The 27,553-nt window shown below is 43.7% G+C and overlaps 2 protein-coding genes across 4 annotated transcripts in view; both read right to left on the reverse strand.

Moving 5' to 3' along the window:
* Positions 1 to 1,480: 1,480 nt before the first annotated feature.
* LOC139584185 (guanine nucleotide-binding protein subunit beta-5a-like) lies at positions 1,481 to 15,292 on the reverse strand. Of its 2 annotated transcripts, none has more exons than XM_071415740.1 (11): positions 15,025 to 15,292; positions 13,077 to 13,213; positions 12,092 to 12,133; positions 8,363 to 8,439; positions 7,592 to 7,724; positions 6,199 to 6,342; positions 5,706 to 5,797; positions 5,458 to 5,506; positions 5,212 to 5,308; positions 3,372 to 3,538; positions 1,481 to 2,592 (listed from the first exon to the last, which is right to left on the reverse strand). In XM_071415740.1, the coding sequence occupies exons 1-11, from the start codon at positions 15,158 to 15,160 to the stop codon at positions 2,581 to 2,583; spliced, it is 1,086 nt and encodes a 361-aa protein (XP_071271841.1). In that variant the 5' UTR covers positions 15,161 to 15,292; the 3' UTR covers positions 1,481 to 2,580. The 2 variants fall into 2 exon arrangements, with proteins under 2 accessions (XP_071271841.1, XP_071271842.1); XM_071415741.1 differs by lacking the exon at positions 15,025 to 15,292 and adding an exon at positions 14,862 to 14,997.
* Positions 15,293 to 15,550: 258 nt separating this feature from the next.
* The window catches only part of LOC139584187 (unconventional myosin-Vc-like), a 57,482-nt gene continuing 45,479 nt past the window's right edge, over positions 15,551 to 27,553 (reverse strand). For both annotated transcript variants that reach the window (XM_071415743.1, XM_071415744.1), the window contains 12 exons: positions 27,341 to 27,404; positions 25,271 to 25,427; positions 24,858 to 24,942; positions 24,660 to 24,758; positions 22,847 to 23,001; positions 22,550 to 22,639; positions 22,225 to 22,375; positions 20,924 to 21,111; positions 20,278 to 20,375; positions 19,533 to 19,710; positions 18,894 to 18,974; positions 15,551 to 18,728 (listed from right to left, as the gene is read on the reverse strand). In XM_071415743.1, the coding sequence (XP_071271844.1) occupies positions 18,573 to 18,728; positions 18,894 to 18,974; positions 19,533 to 19,710; positions 20,278 to 20,375; positions 20,924 to 21,111; positions 22,225 to 22,375; positions 22,550 to 22,639; positions 22,847 to 23,001; positions 24,660 to 24,758; positions 24,858 to 24,942; positions 25,271 to 25,427; positions 27,341 to 27,404 (1,502 nt within the window). In that variant the 3' untranslated portion in view covers positions 15,551 to 18,572. The remainder of the gene's footprint in view (positions 18,729 to 18,893; positions 18,975 to 19,532; positions 19,711 to 20,277; positions 20,376 to 20,923; positions 21,112 to 22,224; positions 22,376 to 22,549; positions 22,640 to 22,846; positions 23,002 to 24,659; positions 24,759 to 24,857; positions 24,943 to 25,270; positions 25,428 to 27,340; positions 27,405 to 27,553) is intronic.

A 27,553-nucleotide genomic window follows, 5' to 3' on the forward strand; every position in this document is an offset into this window, starting at 1 on the left:
CAACACAATGTGGTGATCAAGAATATGAACAGTTAAGTTTACAACTTCTCCAGCAATTGGACATCAAGCAACAATTACTAGCATAGGCCTACTGGTCTTTTTGGTATGTAAACATTGCTTGAAATTGATAATTTACTTATAAAGCTTGCATTTGGAATTTATTGTTCAAATTAATTATTACATAAACAAAATGTGTTGTCGATAAAATAATGAAAATGGCTGTCTGGTACCCACAATAAATACCAAAATATTTTGTGACAGTGTGACTATAAGGTTAAACAAAGAATGGTTCTGAGATATTGAACATCAAAGTTAGTTAAGAACAAATTCTTATTTACAATGACAGCCTACTCCGGCCAAACCCGGACCCACCCTACGGGATTTCCAATCACAGCCAGATGTGATACAGCCTGGATTTGAACCAGGTACTGCAGTGACACCTCTTGCACTGAGATGCAGTGTCTTAGACCACTGCGCCACTCGGGAGTTATGATTAGGCACAAATAATTTGAATACATTTTTGAATACGTATACATGCTAGAATAACACTATTTTACCAATAGATAGTCAGAACACATCATCAAATACATTAAATGTATTACGTCCATCAGACAAATTACTGTCATCGCTGAACAACGATGTGACAACATTATTTAGGCTACTTAAACATTTCTGACAGTGTTTTTTTGTTGTTGCTTGCTTTACATTATTGCCTAGACCAGGATTTCTCAAACTTGGTCCTGGGGCCCCCACCTGGGTGCACATTTAGTTTTTTTCCCCTAGCACTACACAGCTGATTCAAATAACCAACTGTGTAACTTGCACCCAGTGGGGGGGCCCCAGGACCGAGTTTGGGAAACCCTAGCCTAGACCATACTTAGAGGGAGTTAGCAAAGACATGTGTTCTGATTGGTCCGTCTGTATTTGTTCAGGCTTGTGATTGGATTGTAGATATAACCTTATAGCACCAAGTTCTAATGGGTTAATGGTGATAGACCTTTCTAGTTTGTCATTTTTTCCCCCACTTAATATTAACTTTTTCAAAATTCTTACTTCACAGACATATGAAGAACCATTTAAAGATCTATTATATGTGACTAACTCCTTTTTGACAAATATGTCAGAACCTTATAGTTCCAAGGTCGCAATTTGTAGTTTACAAGTCATTGCATGTATAGATTTTTTTTAAACTTAAGACTTGTGAATCGACTCGACTTGCTCTTAGAATGTACAACGTGGAGTTGACCCGTTCTACTCGGGACTCAGACCTTGTGACTTGAGACTTGCTTGTGTCTCCTATAATAGTGACTTGGTCCCACCTCTGGTAAATATGAAAATATATTACAAAATAAATCCAATCATCATTGTCATATTGAGATATGTAAAACATATTTTTGCTTGGAATTTTTTACAAGTTTACTTCAAATCACAGATAAATTCCAAATATGGCAACCACAACAGCAGAAATAAACACAAAATCGATAGTCCAAATTAATTTTATTACTTTTGTGTAGTGTAGGTGAATAGTTTATGGTATCATGTAAACTTTGTATATACACTAAACTACAATATAATAATTACAATAAATTATCAAATTACGATCATCAGTATAATTGCATGAACAGGAATAGATAAGTCTAAGAATTTAAATAAGTAGGTATTCACAAAAGGTTGTATATTCATGTTAGCTAGATATTATCTAGTGTTTGTCATGTGAACATCTCGAGCAGTACGTGAATTCCACAGGTGGAAAGGAACTGGAATGGAAAATGTGGCATCGACCAAGATGATTGGTCCTGGCATCGACCAAGATGATTGGTCCTGGCATCGACCAAGATGATTGGTCCTGGCATCGACCAAGAGGATTGGTCCTGGCATCGACCAAGAGGATTGGTCCTGGCATCGACCAAGAGGATTGGTCCTGGCATCGACCAAGAGGATTGGTCCTGGCATCGACCAAGAGGATTGGTCCTGGCATCGACCAAGATGACTAGTGACTCGAGGGTTGGTTCCAAATGTATGAACTGCTTTTCATCATATCTCAAATCTAAACATTGCATCATACGACATCTTATACATTAGGTTATTGAAGACATTCTTCCTCTAACTCTTTTACTCTCTGTATATTCACCACTAGATTCATTTCAAACTTTGTTATTCATCACCATCTACTTCACACGAGTTCTCTTTAGACCACCTGCTTTAAACTAGAGTAGCTATATCATCATTCTGTGTGTGATTATGAATTTCATTAAAGATATATTGACCTTGCGTGATCTAAAATACTTAACGTGATACGTTATTAAAGCTCGTAATAAAAGTGTATCTTTAGCGGGGGGTTTTTGTTTGTTGATAATGACTGTTAACTTGTCAAAGACCACGGTTCAAACGTACCCTGACACACCACTACAGTAAGACTGAGTGTTTACAATGCCTGCCCTTTACCACGGTGTGTATATATGTTCAACTGAATCTGAACCTATGACTGTATTCAAGCAGAGTGGAACATGTCTGTCTCCGGCTCCATCTATCTACCACTGAATTCACTTGGTCAGTTTTTCCTCTTCTGTGTCGTTTTCCTTAAGCCCAGATCTGAAATTTAAAAAAAAATAATAAATAGAGAGAAACATAAACATACTTCACCGTAAAAAAGAGACCATGATGCTGTTCTATAGAAAAAGAAAATGGAGAGGGTGGGCACCAGGGATAACCCAGATGGATAGAAGAAGAAGAGAATGATAAGATAGATAGGATCAATAGATAAGATAGGATCAATAGATAAGATAGATAGGATAGGATCAATAGATAAGATAGATAGGATAGGATCAATAGATAGGATAGACTGGATGGATAGATAGGAGTAGGCAATACTAATAATTTGTCTTTTGGGAATATAACCCAGGTGATATCCCCTATCCCTCACCCTGAGAGTGTGGTCCTTTTGGGAATATAACCCAGGTGATAACCCTTATCCCTCACCCTGAGAGTGTGGTCCTTTTGGGAATATAACCCAGGTGATAACCCTTATCCCTCACCCTGAGAGTGTGGTCCTTTTGGGAATATAACCCAGGTGATAACCCCTATCCCTCACCCTGAGAGTGTGGTCCTTTTGGGAATATAACCCAGGTGATAACCCCTATTCCTCACCCTGAGAGAGTGGTCCTTTTGGGAATATAACCCAGGTGATATCCCCTATCCCTCACCCTGAGTGTGTGGTCCTTTTGAGAATATAACCCAGGTGATAACCCTTATCCCTCACCCTGAGAGAGTGGTCCTTTTGGGAATATAACCCAGGTGATATCCCCTATCCCTCACCCTGAGTGTGTGGTCCTTTTGGGAATATAACCCAGGTGATAACCCTTATCCCTCACCCTGAGAGTGTGGTCCCATGACCCTGAGCAGAAGGCCGTTCCGTCAGGAGACAGACGCAGAGTGCTGACACGGTTCTCATGTCCAAACAGGATGGACACCCTCGTCCCCTTCAAGACATCCCACACGTTGATGGTGTAGTCGTTGTAGCCACCGAACAGTAGCCGGCCTGAAGAAGAAAATACATGTCCTCTTTCAACAATGTAGATGCAATACATCGTTTCTGAAGAGAAGGTTAATGTGACAGGACGCTGTTCATATCCAGTTTAGTGGTTAGTGACAGGGACCACTAAAGGGTAGACTGGTTAGTGACAGGGACCACTAAAGGGTAGACTGGTTAGTGACATGGACCACTAAAGGGTAGACTGGTTAGTGACAGGGACCACTAAAGGGTAGACTGGTTAGTGACAGGGACCACTAAAGGGTAGACTGGTTAGTGACATGGACCACTAAACTGTAGACTGGTTAGTGACATGGAACACTAAAGGGTAGACTGGTTAGTGACATGGAATCACTAAAGTGTAGACTAGTTAGTGACATGGACCACTAAAGGGTAGACTGGTTAGTGACATGGAATCACTAAAGTGTAGACTAGTTAGTGACATGGACCACTAAAGGGTAGACTAGTTAGTGACATGGACCACTAAAGTGTAGACTGGTTAGTGACATGGATCACTAAAGTGTAGACTGGTTAGTGTCATGGACCACTAAAGTGTAGACTGGTTAGTGACATGGATCACTAAAGTGTAGACTGGTTAGTGACATGGATCACTAAAGTGTAGACTAGTTAGTGACATGGACCACTAAAGTGTAGACTAGTTAGTGACATGGACCACTAAAGTGTAGACTAGTTAGTGACATGGACCACTAAAGTGTAGACTAGTTAGTGACATGGACCACTAAAGTGTAGACTAGTTAGTGACATGGACCACTAAAGTGTAGACTAGTTAGTGACATGGATCACTAAAGTGTAGACTGGTTAGTGACATGGACCACTAAAGGGTAGACTGGTTAGTGACATGGACCACTAAAGGGTAGACTGGTTAGTGACAGGGACCACTAAAGGGTAGACTGGTTAGTGACAGGGACCACTAAAGGGTAGACTGGTTAGTGACATGGACCACTAAACTGTAGACTGGTTAGTGACATGGAACACTAAAGGGTAGACTGGTTAGTGACATGGAATCACTAAAGTGTAGACTAGTTAGTGACATGGACCACTAAAGGGTAGACTGGTTAGTGACATGGAATCACTAAAGTGTAGACTAGTTAGTGACATGGACCACTAAAGGGTAGACTAGTTAGTGACATGGACCACTAAAGTGTAGACTGGTTAGTGACATGGATCACTAAAGTGTAGACTGGTTAGTGTCATGGACCACTAAAGTGTAGACTGGTTAGTGACATGGATCACTAAAGTGTAGACTGGTTAGTGACATGGATCACTAAAGTGTAGACTAGTTAGTGACATGGACCACTAAAGTGTAGACTAGTTAGTGACATGGACCACTAAAGTGTAGACTAGTTAGTGACATGGACCACTAAAGTGTAGACTAGTTAGTGACATGGACCACTAAAGTGTAGACTAGTTAGTGACATGGACCACTAAAGTGTAGACTAGTTAGTGACATGGATCACTAAAGTGTAGACTGGTTAGTGACATGGACCACTAAAGTGTAGACTGGTTAGTGACATGGACCACTAAAGTGTAGACTGGTTAGTGACATGGACCACTAAAGTGTAGACTAGTTAGTGACATGGATCACTAAAGTTTGGACTGGTTAAACAGAAGAGAGGTAAAAGCACGTGTACTAGATGAAGTCCATGAATACAGTATCTTACCACTGAGAGAGAAGTCAACACTGGAGGCACCAAATATGATGCTCTCTTTGGAATAAATGGCCACTTCTCTGTCTGCTCTCAGGTCATAGAGACGACACTGAAACAAACACATGCATTAATAACTAGTTTATTTTTTTTTGACAAACGGGGTAAAAACATTCAATGTCAAAGTACTTCATGAACTTTGACACTGGAAGGAAGCATCAACATGTGATCAAGCAGTAAATTATATTGATGCTAACTTACTGTAGCATCATCAGAGCCGGAGGCAAATGCATCTCCACTGGGGTAGTACCTGATGCCAAGGAAGGAGACAAACGGCAGGTAATATATAACGAACCATACAAAAAGTGGAGAGTAGCTTAGTTTTACAGGGGACAGTGCCAGCTAGTTTTCAACCGCAGTCACCTGGGGGTCACTTATTATTAATACAGGGTGTATTAACAGTGTGTCAGGTCTCTAAGTCCCTTTGGAATGAATTCATATCTCCTTACCTGACACTGTTGATGTCTGATTCGTGGGTTTCGAAGGACTGAATGCACTGGCCTGAGCGCATGTCCCATACGTTAGCCTTCTTGTCACAGCCCTGTGTTTAGACACACAGAAGAAGATTAAGGAATTCATGAATTATTGCTAAACCTTTTTTTGGAAGGTTTTAAAATCCAAAATAAGGTTTAACTTCCAAGTGGCTTTTCCTGGTTAAATAAAAGTTAAATGAAAAAAATATCCACATTATGTCAAATGTAACACAATATCTTTGCATTCTGGACCACACATGCCCCTAGAGACAGGGGTTTGAATCTCAAGCCTGCCACGATTTCCTCACTATCATTTCAAATATCTCTGAATAAAAATGCTTTTTTTTTTTTTAAATACGAAAGGAAAGTAAAAAAGGGAAAAGACAATGCTTAGAGGAGGTCAGGCTGTTTATTCACAATTTCTCTATTGTGAGACAATAAAGTGAAATGCTACTAGTCTCCTCCTCACCCCAGAGACGAAGGTGTTGCCAGTCTCAGAAGGAGCCAGGTCCAGACAAAGAACATCAGAGGCGTGTCCATGGAAACTCTGCAACAGCTGACCGCTCTCCACATCCCATAATGCACAGGTTCCGTCTCCGCTCGACGTCAGGATCTGGAACACAAAGCGAGGTTCATCACAAACTGCATCTTGGGATCACAACATGATACACGTGCTCATATAAGGGGTGAAAACTAAACTGAAACGTAGTCATTCATTAAAATGTCAATGGGAGACGAAGTGAAAACGTGATTTAAGTGAAAGTTAGGATTCACCGCATAATGTACAGTGGGGCAAAAAAGTATTTAGTCAGCCACCAATTGTGCAAGTTCTCCCACTTAAAAAGATGAGAGAGGCCTGTAATTTTCATCATAGGTACACTTCAACTATGACAGACAAAATGAGGGGAAAAAATCCAGAAAATCACATTGTAGGATTTTTAATGAATTTATTTGCAAATTATGGTGGAAAATAAGTATATCTTTTTAAGTGGGAGAACTTGCACAATTGGTGGCTGACTAAATACTTTTTTGCCCCACTGTACATATGGGACTGATTTCCCAGATCTATATTCGGCTCATTTCAGGACAAAAGAATATTCTATATTGAATATGTCAGTGAAACCAGCCCCTAGAGAGCAAAGTACAATTACACTACTACAAGTAGTAAGGTCAGAGGGAAGCCATTGTAAAAACTTTGGCTGTTCAGAATTCAGATCTCTGAATTCTATGACACTGACCCATAAATAGAAGAGTCTTGGCCCCGAGGCTAAAGCATGTGACTAACCACAGCCAATGGGGAACATTAGATTGTTGTGAATTATTAAACAGGCACGACAGTTATTTCCAGGTCGGGTATAGAGTGCAGTACAGTATGACGGGCAGTGATTTCCCATTACTCATCTGCCATAGGAAAGTAGTAGAAATTCAGATGCCTCATCCTAATTTGATCATCCTGTTGTTGCAGAATCGTTTCTGCACATCAGGAAATGCAAACTTGTAGTGATTTTGAGTTTTAAAAAGGCTTCTAAAGTTTGTAATTTCCACTTTAAAATGTCAGACTTGATTTGCTCAAACTAAAAATGTAGCAATCCCTACCAAAAAACAATCCATTAATTATAATCCATATAACAATTCAAATTTTCCTGTTGCTGCAGGATTATTTTCCTGATGTGTGAAACTGGCACAAATTATGATACGGCATATCAGTAGGTTTTTCTTTTAAACTGATTTTGCAGTAATCAAGTAATTCAACAAGTTATAGAAAGGAGCGAATACAAACCTTGGTAAAAACTATAACAAAATATATACAAATGTACAACAAATAATAATTACATCAGAATAAGAAAAATGTATTCTCTAACCTGCATGTCTGAGTTGGTGAAGCTACAAGCAGATAAGTAGTTGGTGTGCATGGCGACAGACTTCTTCTTCGCTGCCAGGTTCTCATTCTTGTCCAACGACAGAGGGTACACTGAGCACTTGTTGTCCAGACCACTGAAACACAATCAATCCATCACATTTTATTTATAAACTCTCTTTAACGTCAACAGTTGTGACAGGAGCTTCACAGTAACCGGGCCAAGACCCAAAAGTGCACAGTGGGAAAATGGAGCGTGTGGGTGGAGCAGGGGGACTTACCCACAGGCCACTGCACATCCAGGAGTACAGGAACTTACCCACAGGCCACTGCACATCCAGGAGTACAGGAACTTACCCACAGGCCACTGCACATCCAGGAGTACAGGAACTTACCCACAGGCCACTGCACATCCAGGAGTACAGGAACTTACCCACAGGCCACTGCACATCCAGGAGTACAGGAACTTACCCACAGGCCACTGCACATCCAGGAGTACAGGAACTTACCCACAGGCCACTGCACATCCAGGAGTACAGGAACTTACCCACAGGCCACTGCACATCCAGGAGTACAGGAACTTACCCACAGGCCACTGCACATCCAGGAGTACAGGAACTTACCCACAGGCCACTGCACATCCAGGAGTACAGGAACTTACCCACAGGCCACTGCACATCCAGGAGTACAGGAACTTACCCACAGGCCACTGCACATCCAGGAGTACAGGAACTTACCCACAGGCCACTGCACATCCAGGAGTACAGGAACTTACCCACAGGCCACTGCACATCCAGAGGGGGCGTAGGCACAGGCCATCACCCAGGTGCACGGCATGGTCACTGCATGCTCCTAGAGGACGCCACATTATAAAGATACAATCAGCATCACCATGGTCACTGCATGCTCCTAGAGGACAAATTTGATTTGATTTAGATTTTTGATTTGACTGTGTAATTGTTGTGATGCAGGGATCCCTTTCAAAAGGAGACCTTGGTTTCAATGGGACTCAAAGGTAAAAATATATAAAAATAGTGCACTACTTTTGACTAACATTTGGAATGGGGTGGTCAAGTTAGGGCACAGACCCAGTTTAGGGTTCCTACAACATTTAAAAAAAAACTTTAATCGATGCAAGGTGGATTTTTTTCAATATACTGTAATTCTGATGGTTCAACGCATGAAATGCTTCAGCTGAGGTTTGGTACATTTTCCCTGTTTAAATCAATAATCAATCTGTGCCAAAAGGTGTTAAGGTGTTTGCATTCAAGGTCAGGATTTTATCAAAGGGCGTTGGCATACAACAGTAAATTCCCTTGAAAGTGACATCCAGGGGTGTCTATAATACCGTGACATTCAGGGGTGTCTATAATACCGTGACATCCAGGGGTGTCTATAATACCGTGACATCCAGGGGTGTCTATAATACCGTGACATCCAGAGTGTGAATTATACCCTGACATCCAGGGGTGTCTATAATACCAGGACATTCAGGGGTGTCTATAATACCGGGACATTCAGGGGTGTCTATAATACCATGACATCCAGGGGTGTCTATAATACCGTGACATTCAGGGGTGTCTATAATACCGTGACATCCAGGGGTGTCTATAATACCGGGACATTCAGGGGTGTCTATAATACCGGGACATCCAGGGGTGTCTATAATACCGTGACATCCAGGGGTGTCTATAATACCGGGACATCCAGGGGTGTCTATAATACCGGGACATCCAGGGGTGTCTATAATACCAGGACATGCAAGGGTGTCCATAATACCGTGACATCCAGGGGTGTCTATAATACCGTGACATCCAGGGGTGTCCATAATACCGTGACATCCAGGGGTGTCTATAATACCAGGACATTCAGGGGTGTCTATAATACCGTGACCAGGACATCCAGGGGTGTCTATAATACCAGGACATTCAGGGGTGTCTATAATACCAGGACATTCAGGGGTGTCTATAATACCGTGACCAGGACATCCAGGGGTGTCTATAATACCGTGACATCCAGGGGTGTCTATAATACCGTGACATCCAGGGGTGTCTATAATACCGTGACATCCAGGGGTGTCTATAATACCGTGACATCCAGGGGTGTCTATAATACCAGGACATCCAGGGGTGTCTATAATACCAGGACATTCAGGGGTGTCTATAATACCAGGACATTCAGGGGTGTCTATAATACCATGACATTCAGGGGTGTCTATAATACCAGGACATGCAAGGGTGTCCATAATACCGTGACATCCAGGGGTGTCTATAATACCGGGACATTCAGGGGTGTCTATAATACCGGGACATCCAGGGGTGTCTATAATACCAGGACATGCAAGGGTGTCCATAATACCGTGACATCCAGGGGTGTCTATAATACCGGGACATTCAGGGGTGTCCATAATACCGTGACATCCAGGGGTGTCTATTTTTAACAGGACCTCATCCACGACATTTATTTATGGGCTGTATAGTAAAGATGTAATTCAACTGTAAAATGTATTACCTTTTTAATGTGAGTCATGAACACAACCAGTCATGATGTGTTTTCATCTGATTGTCGAACAAATCACTTCAAAAAGTAGGTTAAGTAGGATTACCTGCTCACGTCTACTCCAAAATAATTCCAGCATGCGAACAGCGTACTGTGCACCCGCCATTTGAATGCAAAGGGACATCTATTACAAACACCACAAGGGTAATGACATTCAGCCTACCAAGTGGTGTGTATTCATGGATGTCAAGGGAAGCCAGGTTTTCCAAAAGATGTTAACATATAAATGTATACAATTATTTCTCATTCGGGCAGTGGCGACCTGTCATTCAGGGCAGAGACCCACCTGTTTTTTTGCCCCACATTTTTAGCAAAAAATATATATAATTGTATTTCTTTAGGGTTTGTCTGTTATTTTGGCATCAATACGTGTCACATATCAGTTTGCAAACAACGGAAAAAAAAGACGCTGCATACAAACATTTTTCTTGAGCAAGGCAGCTCCAAAATGCAGGTGTTTCAGCCGAGCTCAGTGCTTTCTGTGGCGGTGGGGTCAGGCCAGCGGATAATACGGAGCATTGCGCCGTGATTGGCTCAGTGTTCTGTCACTCACGGTGGACACTACTAAGTCTAAGGGTAGACCTCGAAAATTCAAGCCCCTTGGGTGCTGCTATAAAGTGCCCATCCATATGTAGCCCATGTATCTAACGCTGTCTGGCCAAAAAGAATGACATGTCATACTCTCTTTGGCCTGACAGCATCAGATACATGGGCAACACATACGGAGACAGAGAGGCGCTGTTTCAGTCGCTCTGATGGTTTTTTTCTCCTATGAGATTGATGATTCTGGGTGAAAATGACAAATATATTCAGAGATGATGTAACAGATCTTTCTGGGGGGGGGGGGGGGCACTGTGGTGGCCAATCAGATTTCAAAGGTGGCCACACCACAAGTCCATAGGACACTGGCCACCACCACAGGTCCATAGTGCACTGACCACCCTGGGGACCACCACAGGTCCATAGGGCACTGACCACCACCACAGGTCCATAGTGCACTGACCACCCTGGGGACCACCACAGGTCCATAGGGCACTGACCACCACCACAGGTCCATAGTGCACTGGCCACCACCACAGGTCCATAGGGCACTGACCACCCTGGGCCACGCCACAGGTCCATAGGGCACTGACCACCCTGGGCCACGCCACAGGTCCATAGGGCACTGACCACCCTGGTCACCACCACAGGTCCATATGGCACTGGCCACCCTGACCACCACCACAGGTCCATAGTGCACTGACCACCCTGGCCACCACCACAGGTCCATAGGGCACTGGCCACCACCACAGGTCCATAGGGCACTGACCACCCTGACCACCACCACAGGTCCATAGGGCACTGACCACCCTGACCACCACCACAGGTCCACAGGGCACTGACCACCCTGGGCCACGCCACAAGTCCATAGGGCACTGACCACCCTGGGCCACGCCATAAGTCCATAGGGCACTGGCCACCACCACAGGTCCATAGGGCACTGGCCACCACCACAGGTCCATAGGGCACTGACCACCACCACAGGTCCACAGGGCACTGACCACCCTGGGCCACGCCACAGGTCCATAGGGCACTGACCACCCTGGGCCACGCCACAGGTCCATAGGGCACTGACCACCCTGGGCCACGCCACAGGTCCATAGGGCACTGACCACCCTGGGCCACGCCACAGGTCCATAGGGCACTGACCACCCTGGGCCACGCCATAAGTCCATAGGGCACTGACCACCCTGGCCACCACCACAGGTCCATAGGGCACTGACCACCACCACAGGTCCATAGGGCACTGGTCAGTAGTGCAACATGTAGGGAATAGGGTGCCATTCGGGATGCACAAAATGTTCTCGTTCATCCAAAATCAGATGAAATGACTACAGTCTTGCTATTTCTCCAAGCATTTGTCAACTCTATAGCCTTTCTGGACAGAGAAGAAAAGGTTCCCTACCTTGTTAGTGGTGAAGGCATCCCATACAATCACTTTTCCATCCTGAAAAGAAGTTAGATTCAGGAAAAAACATTACAAGTGGCACACAGGCCTAACATTCTCTACATTTCCAACAAAAATGCTAAATGCTACAAATGTTATAACTACTGAAAGCAGTGCATATTGTAACGACCCTGGGTTTATAAGCGCGTAAATCGGCTCTGCCGCACGAGCACGCTTTTGCGGCACAGTCGATAGCGCGCCGGACCTCGGGCTAGAAGGTCGAGGGTTCGAGACCTGCTCCCTGCCTGTTTCATTACACTATTATTTTAAACAAAAACAAAAAACTCAGCACCATGGACAGCGACCGTCAGTATCTCAGAGGTGGCTACTGAAATATACACATCCTGTTTTAGGAGACTTCCCCAAAAACCTCAAATTCAGCGATGATGAGCTAACAAGAAGAGAGGAAGAGGTCGAAGCGAGAGAGGTTTATTCCGCCGAAAATCTGTCCACGAAAATAAGACCACAAAGTGAGGAATTTTTGTATGGAGGACAATGAGTGTCGAAATTTGGTCAGCAAATTTTTGGGGGGGGAATTGCTCATTTGCTATGCGAGGCTTATTTGATTGAATATAAGTTTCGTAATGGTTAGATTATTACGAATGAACTGATATAAGTGGACGCACGTGGCATTTCGGCCACTTTGAAAAAAACGACTTTATATCGAAGTTGTGCCTGTTGTTCACGTGCACATCTGCCCTCACATTGGCTAGAATGGTCCCACCTGATCTCGACTCCTCCCGCCTGCCTTCCATCTTTGAAGACATCTATTTCCATTGTTAGAGCGGTCACTCGACTATCTTGTCAATATGATACAAAATCTTTTTTTTTACCATTCATTTCAGGTACCACGGACATCGACCGTCCATATATCAAGAGCGGTGACTGCATGAACAATTTTTTTTTAGGACTTCAGAAATCTACCCAATAATCTAAAACTCACCTGTGACGAGCTGACGATCCTCCTCTTGTCCTTACACCAGTCCATGCAGAGAACTTTGTTTCCATGTCCCTTCAGAGTCCGCCGGGTCTTCATGATAAACTGGCCCAGTCCATCCACCTTCTCTGCCACCTGGTGGACTGTAGTAGGGACCAAGATTCTATGTTACTGTAGTAGGGACCAAGATCCTATGTTACTGTAGTAGGGAACAAGATCCTATGTTACTGTAGTAGGGAACAAGATCCTATGTTACTGTACTGTAGTAGGGGCCAAGATCATACGTTACTGTACTGTAGTAGGGAGTAGGGACCAAGATCCTATGTTACTGTACTGTAGTAGGGACCAAGATCCAACGTCAATGTACTGTAGTAGGGACCAAGATCCTACGTTACTGTGCTGTTGTAGGGACCAAGATCCAACGTTACTGTACTGTAGTAGGGACCAAGATCCTACGTTACTGTAGTAGGGACCAAGATCCAACATTACTGTACTGTAGTAGGGAACAAGATCCAACGTTACTGTACTGTAGTAGGGACCAAGATCCAACGTTACTGTACTGTAGTAGAGACCAAGATCCAACGTTACTGTACTGTTGTAGGGACCAAGATCCAACATTACTGTACTGTTGTAGGGACCAAGATCCAACATTACTGTACTGTTGTAGGGACCAAGATCCAACGTTACTGTACTGTAGTAGGGACCAAGATCCTATGTTACTGTACTGTAGTAGGGACAGAGATCCAACGTTACTGTACTGTTGTAGGGACCAAGATCCAACATTACTGTAGTAGGGACCAAGATCCAACGTTACTGTACTGTAGTAGGGACCAAGATCCAACGTTACTGTACTGTAGTAGGGACCAAGATCCTACGTTACTGTAGTAGGGACCAAGATCCAACATTACTGTACTGTAGTAGGGAACAAGATCCAACGTTACTGTACTGTAGTAGGGACCAAGATCCAACGTTACTGTACTGTAGTAGAGACCAAGATCCAACGTTACTGTACTGTTGTAGGGACCAAGATCCAACATTACTGTACTGTTGTAGGGACCAAGATCCAACATTACTGTACTGTTGTAGGGACCAAGATCCAACGTTACTGTACTGTAGTAGGGACCAAGATCCAACATTACTGTACTGTAGTAGAGACCAAGATCCAACGTTACTGTACTGTAGTAGGGACCAAGATCCAACGTTACTGTACTGTAGTAGGGAACAAGATCCAACATTACTGTACTGTAGTAGGGACCAAGAACCAACATTACTGTACTGTAGTAGGGACCAAGATCCAACGTTACTGTACTGTAGTAGGGACCAAGATCCAACGTTACTGTACTGTTGTAGGGACCAAGATCCAACGTTTGCTTATGGTGTTATCATACCCTGAGCTGAGCACGGTCTTAATGTGTTCTAGCATTAAAACACCCCACCGGGCTGGGGATTCATATTAAACCGCAGTCAACGGTTAGAGATGTTAAAATTAATCTCTCTGATCTCAACAAGGTCGACAAACTAAGCATAAATCAAGAATGAATAATGTTTTAAACACCAATCTCGGCTGTAATAAAACTGTGCGTTTGAGTGTGAAACGAAATAGCAAATAGTGGAGTAAATTCCACCAAAGCCTAAGCTATATGTCTAATTGCAGCTGGAAATTCATCTTGTCATTTGAACAAATCCGAGTAATATTAATACATAGGCGAGCAAGTGGCTTCAAATATAATAACCATTTACAAATGAATGAAGAATTATCTATTTTCCTCGTATGACCGAGTCAGTGCTCACCGTAGCTTGATAATAGCAATATGACCAATTCACAATATAGGCCTCGTATATATATTCTGATATGGGTCGTGTTGACATTTTTCATGCAGTACTATTCGGAAGGCAGAGCATGTTTTGGTTCGCGGGGCCTTCCGTCTCGTGTCTCATTTTCAGCACCACTCACGTTCGACATCGTGCAGCTTCGCTCTTTCGTCCTCGAGCTTCGTTTTCAACGTGTCCGATTCCGCTTTTAGGTTAGTGAGAGTCTCATTCGGTTGTACCTCCTGTGTAGCCATTTCAGGGTTTGTGGAAAATATCATATATATTCCCGTTGTCAGAGCAGATGCGGGCAGCAAAAAAATAAATAAAAAAAGAGTATATTTTGCAAGCTAAAGGACGCGGGGCTCACAGCTGATGCAGCTCTCATGACGTCAGAGGAAAGATGTTTTCCTAGAGAGAGGAGGGAGGCTGCCAGCGGCGCTATGTAGGCTAGATCCATCAAGTGCGCAATAGCGACTATATGATAAAACAAAATTGTTGTCACTCCATTACCGCTAATGTTGTTGTGCTTGACGCAAAAAATAGTTAATGGTTTTTCCTTCAACCATAATATAATATAAAATATTCTAGACATGGTCAACACTGATGCGATCATGTAGTCTAAAGTGTATACGTTTGCATATGTGTAAGAAATCCTTACAAAAAAAACAAACAGAAATCAACATTTTATTCGCATGTAATTCATTTTAGGCACATATATTTACAGTGCCTTCAGGAAGTGTTCACACCCCTTGACTTTTTCCCTTTACATTGTTGTTACAGCCGGAATTTAAAATGGATTACATTTAGATTTGTCTTCACTGGCCTACACACAATACCACAATACAATCACTGGCCTACACACAATAAGTTGAATCATGCTTAAAATATATATATTTTAAACATGACTCAGGAGTGTACTGTATGTAAATTAAATATTTCTGTATTACATTTTTTATACATTTGCAAAAATGTTTACAAATATGTTTTCACTTCATCATTATGGGGTATTGTGTATAGATGGGTGAGAAAAACACTAAATTTAATCAACTTTGGATTCAGGCTGTAACTCAACAAAATGTGGAATAAGTCTAGGGGTATGAATACTTTCTGAAGGCTCTGTATAAAAATATAAACACAACATGTAAAGCGTTGGTCCCATGTTTCATGAACTGAAATAAAAAAATCCCAGAAATGTTCCCTACGCACATATTTCTCTCAAAAAAGCGTATTTCTTTAAAACTTTGTGAACCAATTTGTTTACATCCCTGTTAGTGAACATTTCTCCTTTTCCAAGATAATCCATCCACCTGACAGGTGTGGCATATCAAGAAGCAGACTAAACAGCATGATCATTACACAGGTGCACCTTGTGCTGGGGAAAATATAAGGCCACTAAAATGTGCAGTTTTGTCACACAACACAATGCCACAGATGTCTCAAGTTGAGGGAGCGTGCAATTGGCATGCTGACTGCAGGAATGTCCACCAGAGCTGTTGCTAGAGAATTTAATGTTAATTTCTCTACCATAAGCCACCTCCAATGTCATTTTAGAGAATTTGGCAGTAAGTCCAACCGGCCTCACAACCGCAAACCACGTGTAACCACGCCAGTCCAGGACCTCCACATCCGGGCTTCTTCACCTGTGGGATCATCTGAGACCAGCCACCCGGACAGCTGATGAAGCTGTGGGATCGTCTGAGACAAGCCACCCGGACAGCTGATGAAACTGTGGGTTTGCACAACCGAAGACTTTCTGCACAAACTGTCAGAAACCGTCTCAGGGAAGCTCATCTGCATACTCGTCGTCCTCACCAGGGTCTTGACCTGACTGCAGTTCGGTGTTGTAACCGACTTCAGTGGGTAAATGTTCACCTTCGATGGCCACTGACACGCTGGAGAAGTGTGTTCTTCATGGATGAATCCTGGTTTCAACTGTACCGGGCAGGTGGCAGACAGAATGTATGGCGTTGTGTGGGAGAGCGTTTGCTGATGGCGTTGTGTGGGAGAGCGTTTGCTGATGGCGTTGTGTGGGAGAGAGTTTGCTGAACAGAAAACTGATGAGTTTGCTGATGTCAATGTTGTGAACAGAGTGGCCTATTGTGTTGGTGGGGTTATGGTATGGGCAAGGCATAAGCTACGGATAATGATTTTATCGATGGCAATTTGAATACACAGAGATACCGTGACGAGATCCTGAGGCCCATTGTCGTGCAAGTCATCCTCCTCCATCACCTCATGTTTCAGCATGATAATACACGGCCCCATGTCACCAGGATCTGTACACAATTCTTGGAAGCTGAAAATGTCCCAGTTCTTCCATGGCCTGCATACTCACCAGACACGTCACCCATTGAGCATGTATGGGATCAAAGTGTATTACAGAGTGTTCCAGTTCCCGCCAATATCCAGAAACTTCTCACAGCCATTGAAGAGGAGTGGGGACAACATTCCACAGGCCACAATCAACATCCTGATCAACTCTATGTGAAGGAGATGTGTCACGAGGCAAACAGTGGTCACACCAGATACTGACTGGGTTTCTGATCCAAGCCCCTACCTTTTTGTTAAGGTATCTGTGACCAACAGATGCATATCTGTATTCCCAGTCATGTGAAATCCATAGATTAGGACCTAATGAATTTATTTCAATGGGACTGATTTCCTCATGTGAACTGTAACTCTGTAAAATCAATGAAATTGTTGCATTTATTTTTGTTCAGTGTATTATTTAAGATACAAAAATACTTCTACAGTATGATTTACAAAATATATATTCAAAACGACAACAAAAAATACATATTTGATGTACTGTGCATGTTACTCCAAAACATTGAGTGGACACATTTCAATTTACTATATAACGAAAAAAAACAGTTTGATATTGAACTTAAAACTGTTTTCTACAGAACTGCATTTCTCATCTCATCCAGCAGAGAAGTAAGGTTTGTCACTATACTACCAAGCATTTCTCATCTCATCCAGCAGAGAAGTAAGGTTTGTCACTATACTACCAAGCATTTCTCATCTCATCCAGCTGAGAAGTAAGGTTTCTCACTATACTACCAAGCATTTAGCTCTGCAACACATTCATCAGGCATCAGCGTAATATTTTTATCAAAATGTATTATGAGTGTAAATGAAAACAACTAAATCATTTTTACAAGGCTATTTGGCTACAATGGCAGTTGGTGGCAGCCGAGACACTGGCGGACAGTGGCACCTCACTCCTGCCAGCTTTTCCCCCCGTCATCCCTGAGATTCAAACCAGCAACCTTTAAGGTTACTGGACCGCTTCTCTAAAGTCAAGGCTACCGCCTCCCCCAGAGGTCAGGGGTTAGACCCTGGTGATGAAGCTCAGTCTGAGGCTGGATGGCAGTTGTAGTAGCTCCAGGGCCTGAGAGGACGGGGTGAAGGGGTCAGAGGTCAGACCCTGGTGATGAAGCCCAGTCTGAGGCTGGATGGCAGTTGTAGTAGCTCCAGGGCCTGAGAGGACGGGGTGAAGGGGTCAGAGGTCAGACCCTGGTGATGAAGCCCAGTCTGAGGCTGGATGGCAGTTGTAGTAGCTCCAGGGCCTGAGAGGACGGGGTGAAGGGGTCAGAGGTCAGACCCTGGTGATGAAGCCCAGTCTGAGGCTGGATGGCAGTTGTAGTAGCTCCAAGGCCTGAGAGGATGGGGTGAAGGGGTCAGAGGTCAGACCCTGGTGATGAAGCCCAGTCTGAGGCTGGATGGCAGTTGTAGTAGCTCCAGGGCCTGAGAGGACGGGGTGAATGGGAAGGTGACCTGGAAACGATACTGGGTGTCTAGCATCAGCTGGGAGGATCCTCCCTCACGGTCCTGGAGCAAGCCCTGGGGGACAAGGGAAATATTAAATTTAGTTCACTGAAATGGTTTTGGATTGTCTTGAATTTCCATATACTGGAACTGCTGTGATTAAAATAATTTCATAATAATTTCAGGTGCATATGATCCTTGTCACATGATCGAGATCGGGGATGCACATTTACACCTTACCTGAACTTTGCGGACAAACGACGGCGCCACCCGTTTCTCAAAATCATCAATGGGAGTGTAAGAATTCAGAATCTTGACAATCTAGAACAGGACAATAAACAAGGTTCTGTCTGTGACACTGAGTAATATTCACAAAAAAACAGTCAATCTAAAGTAATGCCCGTGTTTAGTATCTGTAAGGATACGGTACAACATTTTGTTAGCTTCTTGTCAAAGTATTATGGGTAATGTAGCATAGCAAGAATCATCAACTAGATTCAACCGCGGGACGATCCTTTCTTGAGCGGATCGTCGGGGGACCAGAACATAACTACTAATAATTTACAGACTTCAAATTGACCGCAAGAAATACACAAACAGATATAATATTTCACTAAAATAATTTCAAACGTTGTATACAAATCACATCTCTCTATTACGAGTGGGAATACTTGGGAACAGATTTCCCAAATTAAAATCACTTGGAGCTGATTTCCTGGTGCTTTTACAATGTTTATTGTCCAACAATAAAATGTTTTAAAAAAACAACATATGTATATTTATGTTTGCTCAGAAAACTTCGGGGGGGGGGGGGGACCAAATAAACCCCCCCGCAGGCCGCCAGTTGGGGAACCCCTGTAGTACATCATCCTTCAGTACCTGTACAGTGTTGAGTTCAGAGCATTGTTCTATGATTTCCTTGGCGTCGTCATCAGTGGTCTTGTTGACCTGCAGCAGCCAGGCAGCCTGACACAGAGGCTTCAGAGTTTCCATGGCACTGGTACCCTGCACGAGGTCCTTCTCCTTCAGCCACTCCTCCAGGTAACTGATGTTACACCTGGAAAACAAACAGGTAACTGATGTTACACCCGAAAACATGTTGCTACGTTACCTACAGTAACATACAGACAGGTACCTGAAACATGTTGCTACGTTACCTACGGTAACATACAAACAGGTACCTGAAACATGTTGCTACATTACCTACAGTAACATACAGACAGGTACCTGAAACATGTTGCTACGTTACCTACAGTAACATACAAACAGGTACCTGAAACATGTTGCTACATTACCTACAGTAACATACAGACAGGTACCTGAAACATGTTGCTACGTTACCTACATTAACATACAGACAGGTACCTGAAACATGTTGCTACGTTACCTACAGTAACATACAGACAGGTACCTGAAACATGTTGCTACGTTACCTACATTAACATACAGACAGGTACCTGAAACATGTTGCTACGTTACCTACAGTAACATACAGACAGGTAACTGAAACATGCTGTTACATTTAACATACGTTGTAGGAACTTTCACTGTTTGCTGGGGAGGAATTAACTTTCCATCTCTTCCTCTGTTTCGTCTTGTTCATCACACAAACACAAACACCTACCTGATCTGCATGCCCTTCCTACAGGAGCACATGTCTTTGCGTAGCAGGATGTTGTTGAGTGTGGCCGCACCCACCAGGAAAAAAGTCTGTTTCACAGCCTGTTGGGACAACACGGGGTCAGACACAAACACAGGTAGATGTTGGGACAACACGGGGTCAGACACAAACACAGGTAGATGTTGGGACAACACAGGGTCAGACACAAACACAGGTAGATGTTGGACAACACAGGTAGATGTTGGACAACACAGGATCAGACACAAACACAGGTAGATGTGATTAATATAACCTGAAAATCATAGAGGTCCAAGAATCGATACCTGTGCAACCCCACAATTGATCCCAAGAGGGAGTTTACTCCTTTCCCCTACAGCCCCCCGACCCCCCCACCACCTGTCTGACCCCCCCCCCCCCCCCCCATCTCCTACCTGTCTGACCAACCCCTCCTACCTGTCTGACCCCCCCCCCCAACTCCTACCTGTCTGACCCCCCCCCCCCCCCCCCGCCTCCTACCTGTCTGACCAACCCCTCCTACCTGTCTGCCCCCCCCCCCATCTCCTACCTGTCTGACCCCCCCATCTCCTACCTGTCTGACCCCCCCCCCCCCATCTCCTACCTGTCTGACCCGCCCCCCCCCATCTCCTACCTGTCTGACCAGCCCCTCCTCCATGCCGTGCTGACTCATAGTGCTGTGGTACAGACTGAGCTGCTGGAGGAGAGAAGAGATGGTGTAGACCTCCTGGTCCTCATAGATACTGCTGGATCGCTTACGGAAGCCTGTAGGCTTCATACTAGAGATTCCCTGGAGACTCTCATGTTCCAGCATACCAGGAACTGGAGGAAACAGACACGCACACTTTACGTAGAACAGGTACTGTGTGCATGTGTGAATGAATGAAAACCTTTATTGCCCTTTTTAACCTTTATATAACAATACTTTCTCGGATTTCTACAAATATTTAATGGAAAGTGACTACCAATGTATGTATCATATCAACGTACAGTACCATTCTACATTGTAAAATAATAGTGAAGACATCAAAACTATGAAATAACACATATGGAATCATGTAGTAACCAAAAAAAAAAAGTGTTAAATAAATCAAAATATATTTTAGATTCTTCAAAGTTGCCACCCTTTGCCTTGATGACAGCTTTGCACACTCTTGGCATTCTCTCAACCATCTTCATGAGGTAGTCACCTGGAATACATTTAAATGAACAGGTGTGCCTTGTTAAAAATTTATTTGTGGAATTTCTTTCAACTGTTCAGAGGAGACTGCATGAATCAGGCCTTCATGGTCAAATTGCTGCAAAGAAACCACTACTAAAGGACACCAATAAGAAGAAGAGACTTGCTTAGGCCAAGAAACACGAGCAATGGACATTAGACTGGTGGAAAATCGGGCTGATGAGTCCAAATTAGAGATTTTTGGTTCCAACCGCCGTGTCTTTGTGAGACGCAGAGTAGGTGAACGGATGATCTCTGCATGTGTGGTTCCCACCGTGAAGCATGGAGGAGGAGGTGTGATGGTGCTTTGCTGGCGACACTGTCAGTGATTTATTTAGAATTCAACGCACACTTAACCAGCATGGCTACCACAGCATTCTGCAGCGATACGCCATCCCATCTGGTTTGCGCTTAGTGGGACAAACCCCCTCCTACTACCTGTAGGAATGCCAAAAGTGTGCTAAGCTGTCATCAAGGCAAAGGGTGGCTACTTTGAAGAATCTAAAATATATTTTGATTTGTTTAACACTTTTTTTGTGGGGGTTACTACATGATTCCATATGTGTTATTTCATAGTGTTGATGTCTTCACTATTATTCTACAATGTAGACAATAGTAGAAAAATAAAGAAAAAAAAACCCGGAATGAGTAGGTGTGTCGAAACGTTTTTTGACTGGTACTGCACATCATGTTGTTATGTTATGAGAGTAACCTACCGATCATAGGTATAAGGGTCTTCTCCATGACAGATATAAAGTGGTGATATATACGGATGGCCAGATCACTGAAGATCTGTCTGTGTTCAGACAAGTCAAAGTTCTGCAAGCAGTTCTTATTCTGACGCGGACTGTTCTGTTTCATAAACTCCTGTGGAAAATATGGGATAAAAATGAAACAATTTTATTATAATAATAACAAAAAGATCTTTCGGTCAGAGTATTACTATGCTATATGAAACAACATATGGACTGGTACATTCTCTGTGGATAGAATCCCTGATGGTGTGCAGTATTAAAAAAAAATGGTAGGGGATAATCCTACCTCCTCTCCACTGTACTGCTTCAGACAGTTCAACATGTGGTACATGTTGGAGAGCCAGAATGACAGCAATTCAAAGTCTGCTTGGTGATCCTGAGAAAAGGTAAACAAATGACAACAACATAAAAACAACAAATCCTGAGAACATCTGCATTTGAATGTAAACAAGGTCATTCATTCCGCCAGGGACAAAAGAAGAAGAGCTTACAGTGAGTGGGCCTGTTATGAGTTTTTTTCAGTGTCGTATGAAGAACTATGAAATGCAGAACAGGAACAGAATAGAGCACTGACTCAGCTTACCGTGATGACCTTCTTAACACCGCTAATTATGGCGTTCATGAGAGACTTGAGCTTGGCTCCGTCGTTGAGGTAGTCAGCGTGGCGGACACACATGAAGAGAAGCTGGGCGGCCAAGTTGGGGATCATGTTGACCACCACACCCCTGGGTTTCAGGTCTGCAAACATAGGACAGTTACAAACATGGGCCAGATTAACGGATACACATGAAGAGAAGCTGCCATGTTGGGGATCATGTTCACCACTACCCCCCTGGGTTTCAGGTCTGACAGAGAGCCGAGTGGTGTTAAGTAGGACACACAACGGAAAGCTTTTTACAAAAAAAAAATAATTAAAAAAAAAGGGCATTCCTTATTGGACAAGAGCAGGTAGTCCCTCCCTGTTTCAGTCTTTCTTCCATTTGATGCCTAATGAACACAACCCAGTTACAGACATGAGCCAAACTCCGTATACTGCTGCTGTTGTTGTTTGAGATGTCACACTTTCATAGTGAGAACTAGTTGTTAGTTCATCCTCTCAGGTTCGTGTGATCTATTTTCTTAGGCCATGTAGACCTGTGTGGTCATGTGATACTATAAAAAACAGTGTCAACTCCAACAAGAATGGTGACGTTGTTCAGTACCCAGAATGATGACGTTGTTCGTTACCCAGAATGGTGACGTTGTTCGTTACCCAGAATGGTGACGTTGTTCGTTACCCAGAATGGTGACGTTGTTCGTTACCCAGAATGGTGACGTTGTTCAGTACCCAGAATGGTGACGTTGTTCAGTACCCAGAATGGTGACGTTGTTCAGTACCCAGAATGGTGACGTGTTCAGTACCCAGAATGGTGACGTGTTCAGTACCCAGAATGGTGACGTTGTTCAGTACCCAGAATGGTGACGTTGTTCGTTACCCAGAATGGTGACGTGTTCGTTACCCAGAATGGTGACGTGTTCGTTACCCAGAATGGTGACGTGTTCGTTACCCAGAATGGTGACGTGTTCGTTACCCAGAATGGTGACGTGTTCGTTACCCAGAATGGTGACGTGTTCGTTACCCAGAATGGTGACGTTGTTCGTTACCCAGAATGGTGACGTTGTTCGTTACCCAGAATGGTGACGTTGTTCGTTACCCAGAATGGTGACGTTGTTCAGTACCCAGAATGGTGACGTGTTCAGTACCCAGAATGGTGACGTGTTCAGTACCCAGAATGGTGACGTGTTCAGTACCCAGAATGGTGACGTGTTCAGTACCCAGAATGGTGACGTGTTCAGTACCCAGAATGGTGACGTGTTCAGTACCCAGAATGGTGACGTGTTCAGTACCCAGAATGGTGACGTGTTCAGTACCCAGAATGGTGACGTGTTCAGTACCCAGAATGGTGACGTGTTCAGTACCCAGAATGGTGACGTGTTCATTACCCAGAATGGTGACGTGTTCATTACCCAGAATGGTGACGTGTTCATTACCCAGAATGGTGACGTGTTCATTACCCAGAATGGTGACGTGTTCATTACCCAGAATGGTGATGTGTTCAGTACCCAGAATGGTGACGTGTTCAGTACCCAGAATGATGACGTTGTTCGTTACCCAGAATGGTGACGTGTTCGTTACCCAGAATGGTGACGTTGTTCGTTACCCAGAATGGTGACGTTGTTCGTTACCCAGAATGGTGACGTTGTTCGTTACCCAGAATGGTGACGTTGTTCGTTACCCAGAATGGTGACGTGTTCATTACCCAGAATGGTGACGTGTTCATTACCCAGAATGGTGACGTGTTCATTACCCAGAATGGTGACGTGTTCATTACCCAGAATGGTGACGTGTTCATTACCCAGAATGATGTATTGAATGAGCTTGGGTTCATCCTCCCTCTTGTACTCCAACATCCCGAGGTATTCTTTGGGAATAGTGGGCGCTGGCGTTTGATTGGCTGAGGAAGAAACCCCCCCCAAAAAACAGGAAATGAGCCGAATATCAAATGTGATAGAATGTACCAGAAGTTTACTTTGTCAGTGCATAATCATGTTACCTTTCTCGGATGTTTGAAGACTCTTCATTTTATTTTGTAGCTTCCTTATCAACCGATCCTTCATGTCGAGCTGTTCTTCAAAGTCCTGCAATAAAATGTAAGTATCACAAGGAGTGACTTACACACACAGTCAGTCACAAACAGTCAGTCAGTCAGAAAGTCAGTCAGTCAGAAAGTCACAAACAGTCAGTCAGTCAGTCACACACAAACAGTCACAAACAAGTCACACACAGTCAGTCACAAACAAACAGTCAGTCAGTCACAAACAGTCAGTCAGTCACACACAGTCAGTCAGTCACACACAGTCAGTCACACACACACAGTCAGTCACACACACACAGTCAGTCAGTCACACACAGTCAGTCAGTCACACACAGTCAGTCAGTCACACACACACAGTCCCCCCAACACACCATGTTCTCTGCAGTGAGTCGTGATGCCTCCTGAGTGAATCTGGTCTTGGCCTCGGTCTCGGTGTTCTTCTGTCTCCTGAGCACCTCCTCCAGCTCCTCCACCTTCCTCTCCACCTCCTCCTTCTCCCGCTCCACCTGCTCATGCTGCTCCAACAGCCTGAACACAGAGGTTAGGGGGTCAGTTGTGATCAGAATAGTAATGACGGCATGATTGTGGTCTTGTGTGGTTCGGTTGGTAAGAGTGCGGTGCTAGCATGTCGAGATAGGGGTTTCGGGTTCAATTCCCGTTGGGATCATTCATATAAGTATATATAATATACAGTGGGGAGAACAAGTATTTGATACACTGCCGATTTTGCAGGTTTCCTACTTACAAAGCATGTAGAGGTCTGTAATTTTTATCATAGGTACACTTCAACTGTGAGAGACGGAATCTAAAACAAAAATCCAGAAAATCACATTGTATGATTTTTAAATAATTAATTTGCATTTTATTGCATGACATAAGTATTTGATCACCTACCAACCAGTAAGAATTCCGGCTCTCACAGACCTGTTAGTTTTTCTTTAAGAAGCCCTCCTGTTCTCCACTCATTACCTGTATTAACTGCACCTGTTTGAACTCGTTACCTGTATAAAAGACACCTGTCCACACACTCAATCAAACAGATTCCAACCTCTCCACAATGGCCAAGACCAGAGAGCTGTGTAAGGACATCAGGGATAAAATTGTAGACCTGCACAAGGCTGGGATGGGCTACAGGACAATAGGCAAGCAGCTTGGTGAGAAGGAAACAACTGTTGGCGCAATTATTAGAAAATGGAAGAAGTTCAAGATGACGGTCAATCACCCTGGGTCTGGGGCTCCATGCAAGATTTCACCTCGTGGGGCATCAATGATCATGAGGAAGGTGAGGGATCAGCCCAGAACTACACGGCAGGACCTGGTCAATGACCTGAAGAGAGCTGGGACCACAGTCTCAAAGAAAACCATTAGTAACACACTACGCCGTCATGGGTTAAAATCCTGCAGCGCACGCAAGGTCCCCCTGCTTAAGCCAGTGCATGTCCAGGCCTGTCTGAAGTTTGCCAATGACCATCTGGATGATCCAGAGGAGGAATGGGAGAAGGTCATGTGGTCTGATGAGACAAAAATAGAGCTTTTTGGTCTAACTCCACTCACCGTGTTTGGAGGAAGAAGAAGTATGAGTACAACCCCAAGAACACCATCCCAACCGTGAAGCATGGAGGTGGAAACATCATTCTTTGGGGATGCTTTTCTGCAAAGGGGACAGGACGACTGCACCGTATTGAGGGGAGGATGGATGGGGCCATGTATCGCGAGATCTTGGCCAACAACCTCCTTCCCTCAGTAAGAGCATTGAAGATGGGTCGTGGCTGGGTCTTCCAGCATGACAACGACACGAAGCACACAGCCATGGCAACTAAGGAGTGGCTCCGTAAGAAGCATCTCAAGGTCCTGGAGTGGCCTAGCCAGTCTCCAGACCTGAACCCAATAGAAAATCTTTGGAGGGAGCTGAACGTCCGTATTGCCCAGCGACAGCCCCGAAACCTGAAGGATCTGGAGAAGATCTGTAGGGAGGAGTGGGCCAAAATCCCTGCTGCAGTGTGTGCAAACCTAGTCAAGAACTACAGGAAACGTATGATCTCTGTAATTGCAAACAAAGGTTTCTGTACCAAATATTAAGTTCTGCTTTTCTGATGTATCAAATACTTATGTCATGCAATAAAATGCAAATTAATTACTTAAAAATCATACAATGTGATTTTCTGGATTTTTGTTTTAGATTCCGTCTCTCATAGTTGAAGTGTACCTATGATAAAAATTACAGACCTCTACATGCTTTGTAAGTAGGAAAACCTGCAAAATCGGCAGTGTATCAAATACTTGTTCTCCCCACTGTATATACACACACACACATATAATACACACGCATACATACAGTAAATGTATGCACTCACTGTCCTGGAAGTCGCTTTGGATAAAAGCATCTGCAGACAATGGAATATTGTTATATGATTTCAGGGCTTGAGGATATACTACCGTACCTGCGTTGGGAGGCTTCCTCTTCAACATTCATCTGAAGCTTTTTTGACATCTCCTCAATTTTTTCTAACAAAAAAAAAAAGAAAAAAAGAAAGAAATACATTTTTTTTAAATGAGATAAATGATTGGAATGACTTCTTGAGTTGACTGGATAACAATGACCCCGAACCTATAGACCTAAGTGATGGTGTAGGGTGAGAGGTGTAGGGTGAGAG

The sequence above is a fragment of the Salvelinus alpinus genome, chromosome 9 (genome assembly GCF_045679555.1).
Source record: "Salvelinus alpinus chromosome 9, SLU_Salpinus.1, whole genome shotgun sequence".
Lineage (NCBI taxonomy): Eukaryota > Metazoa > Chordata > Actinopteri > Salmoniformes > Salmonidae > Salvelinus > Salvelinus alpinus.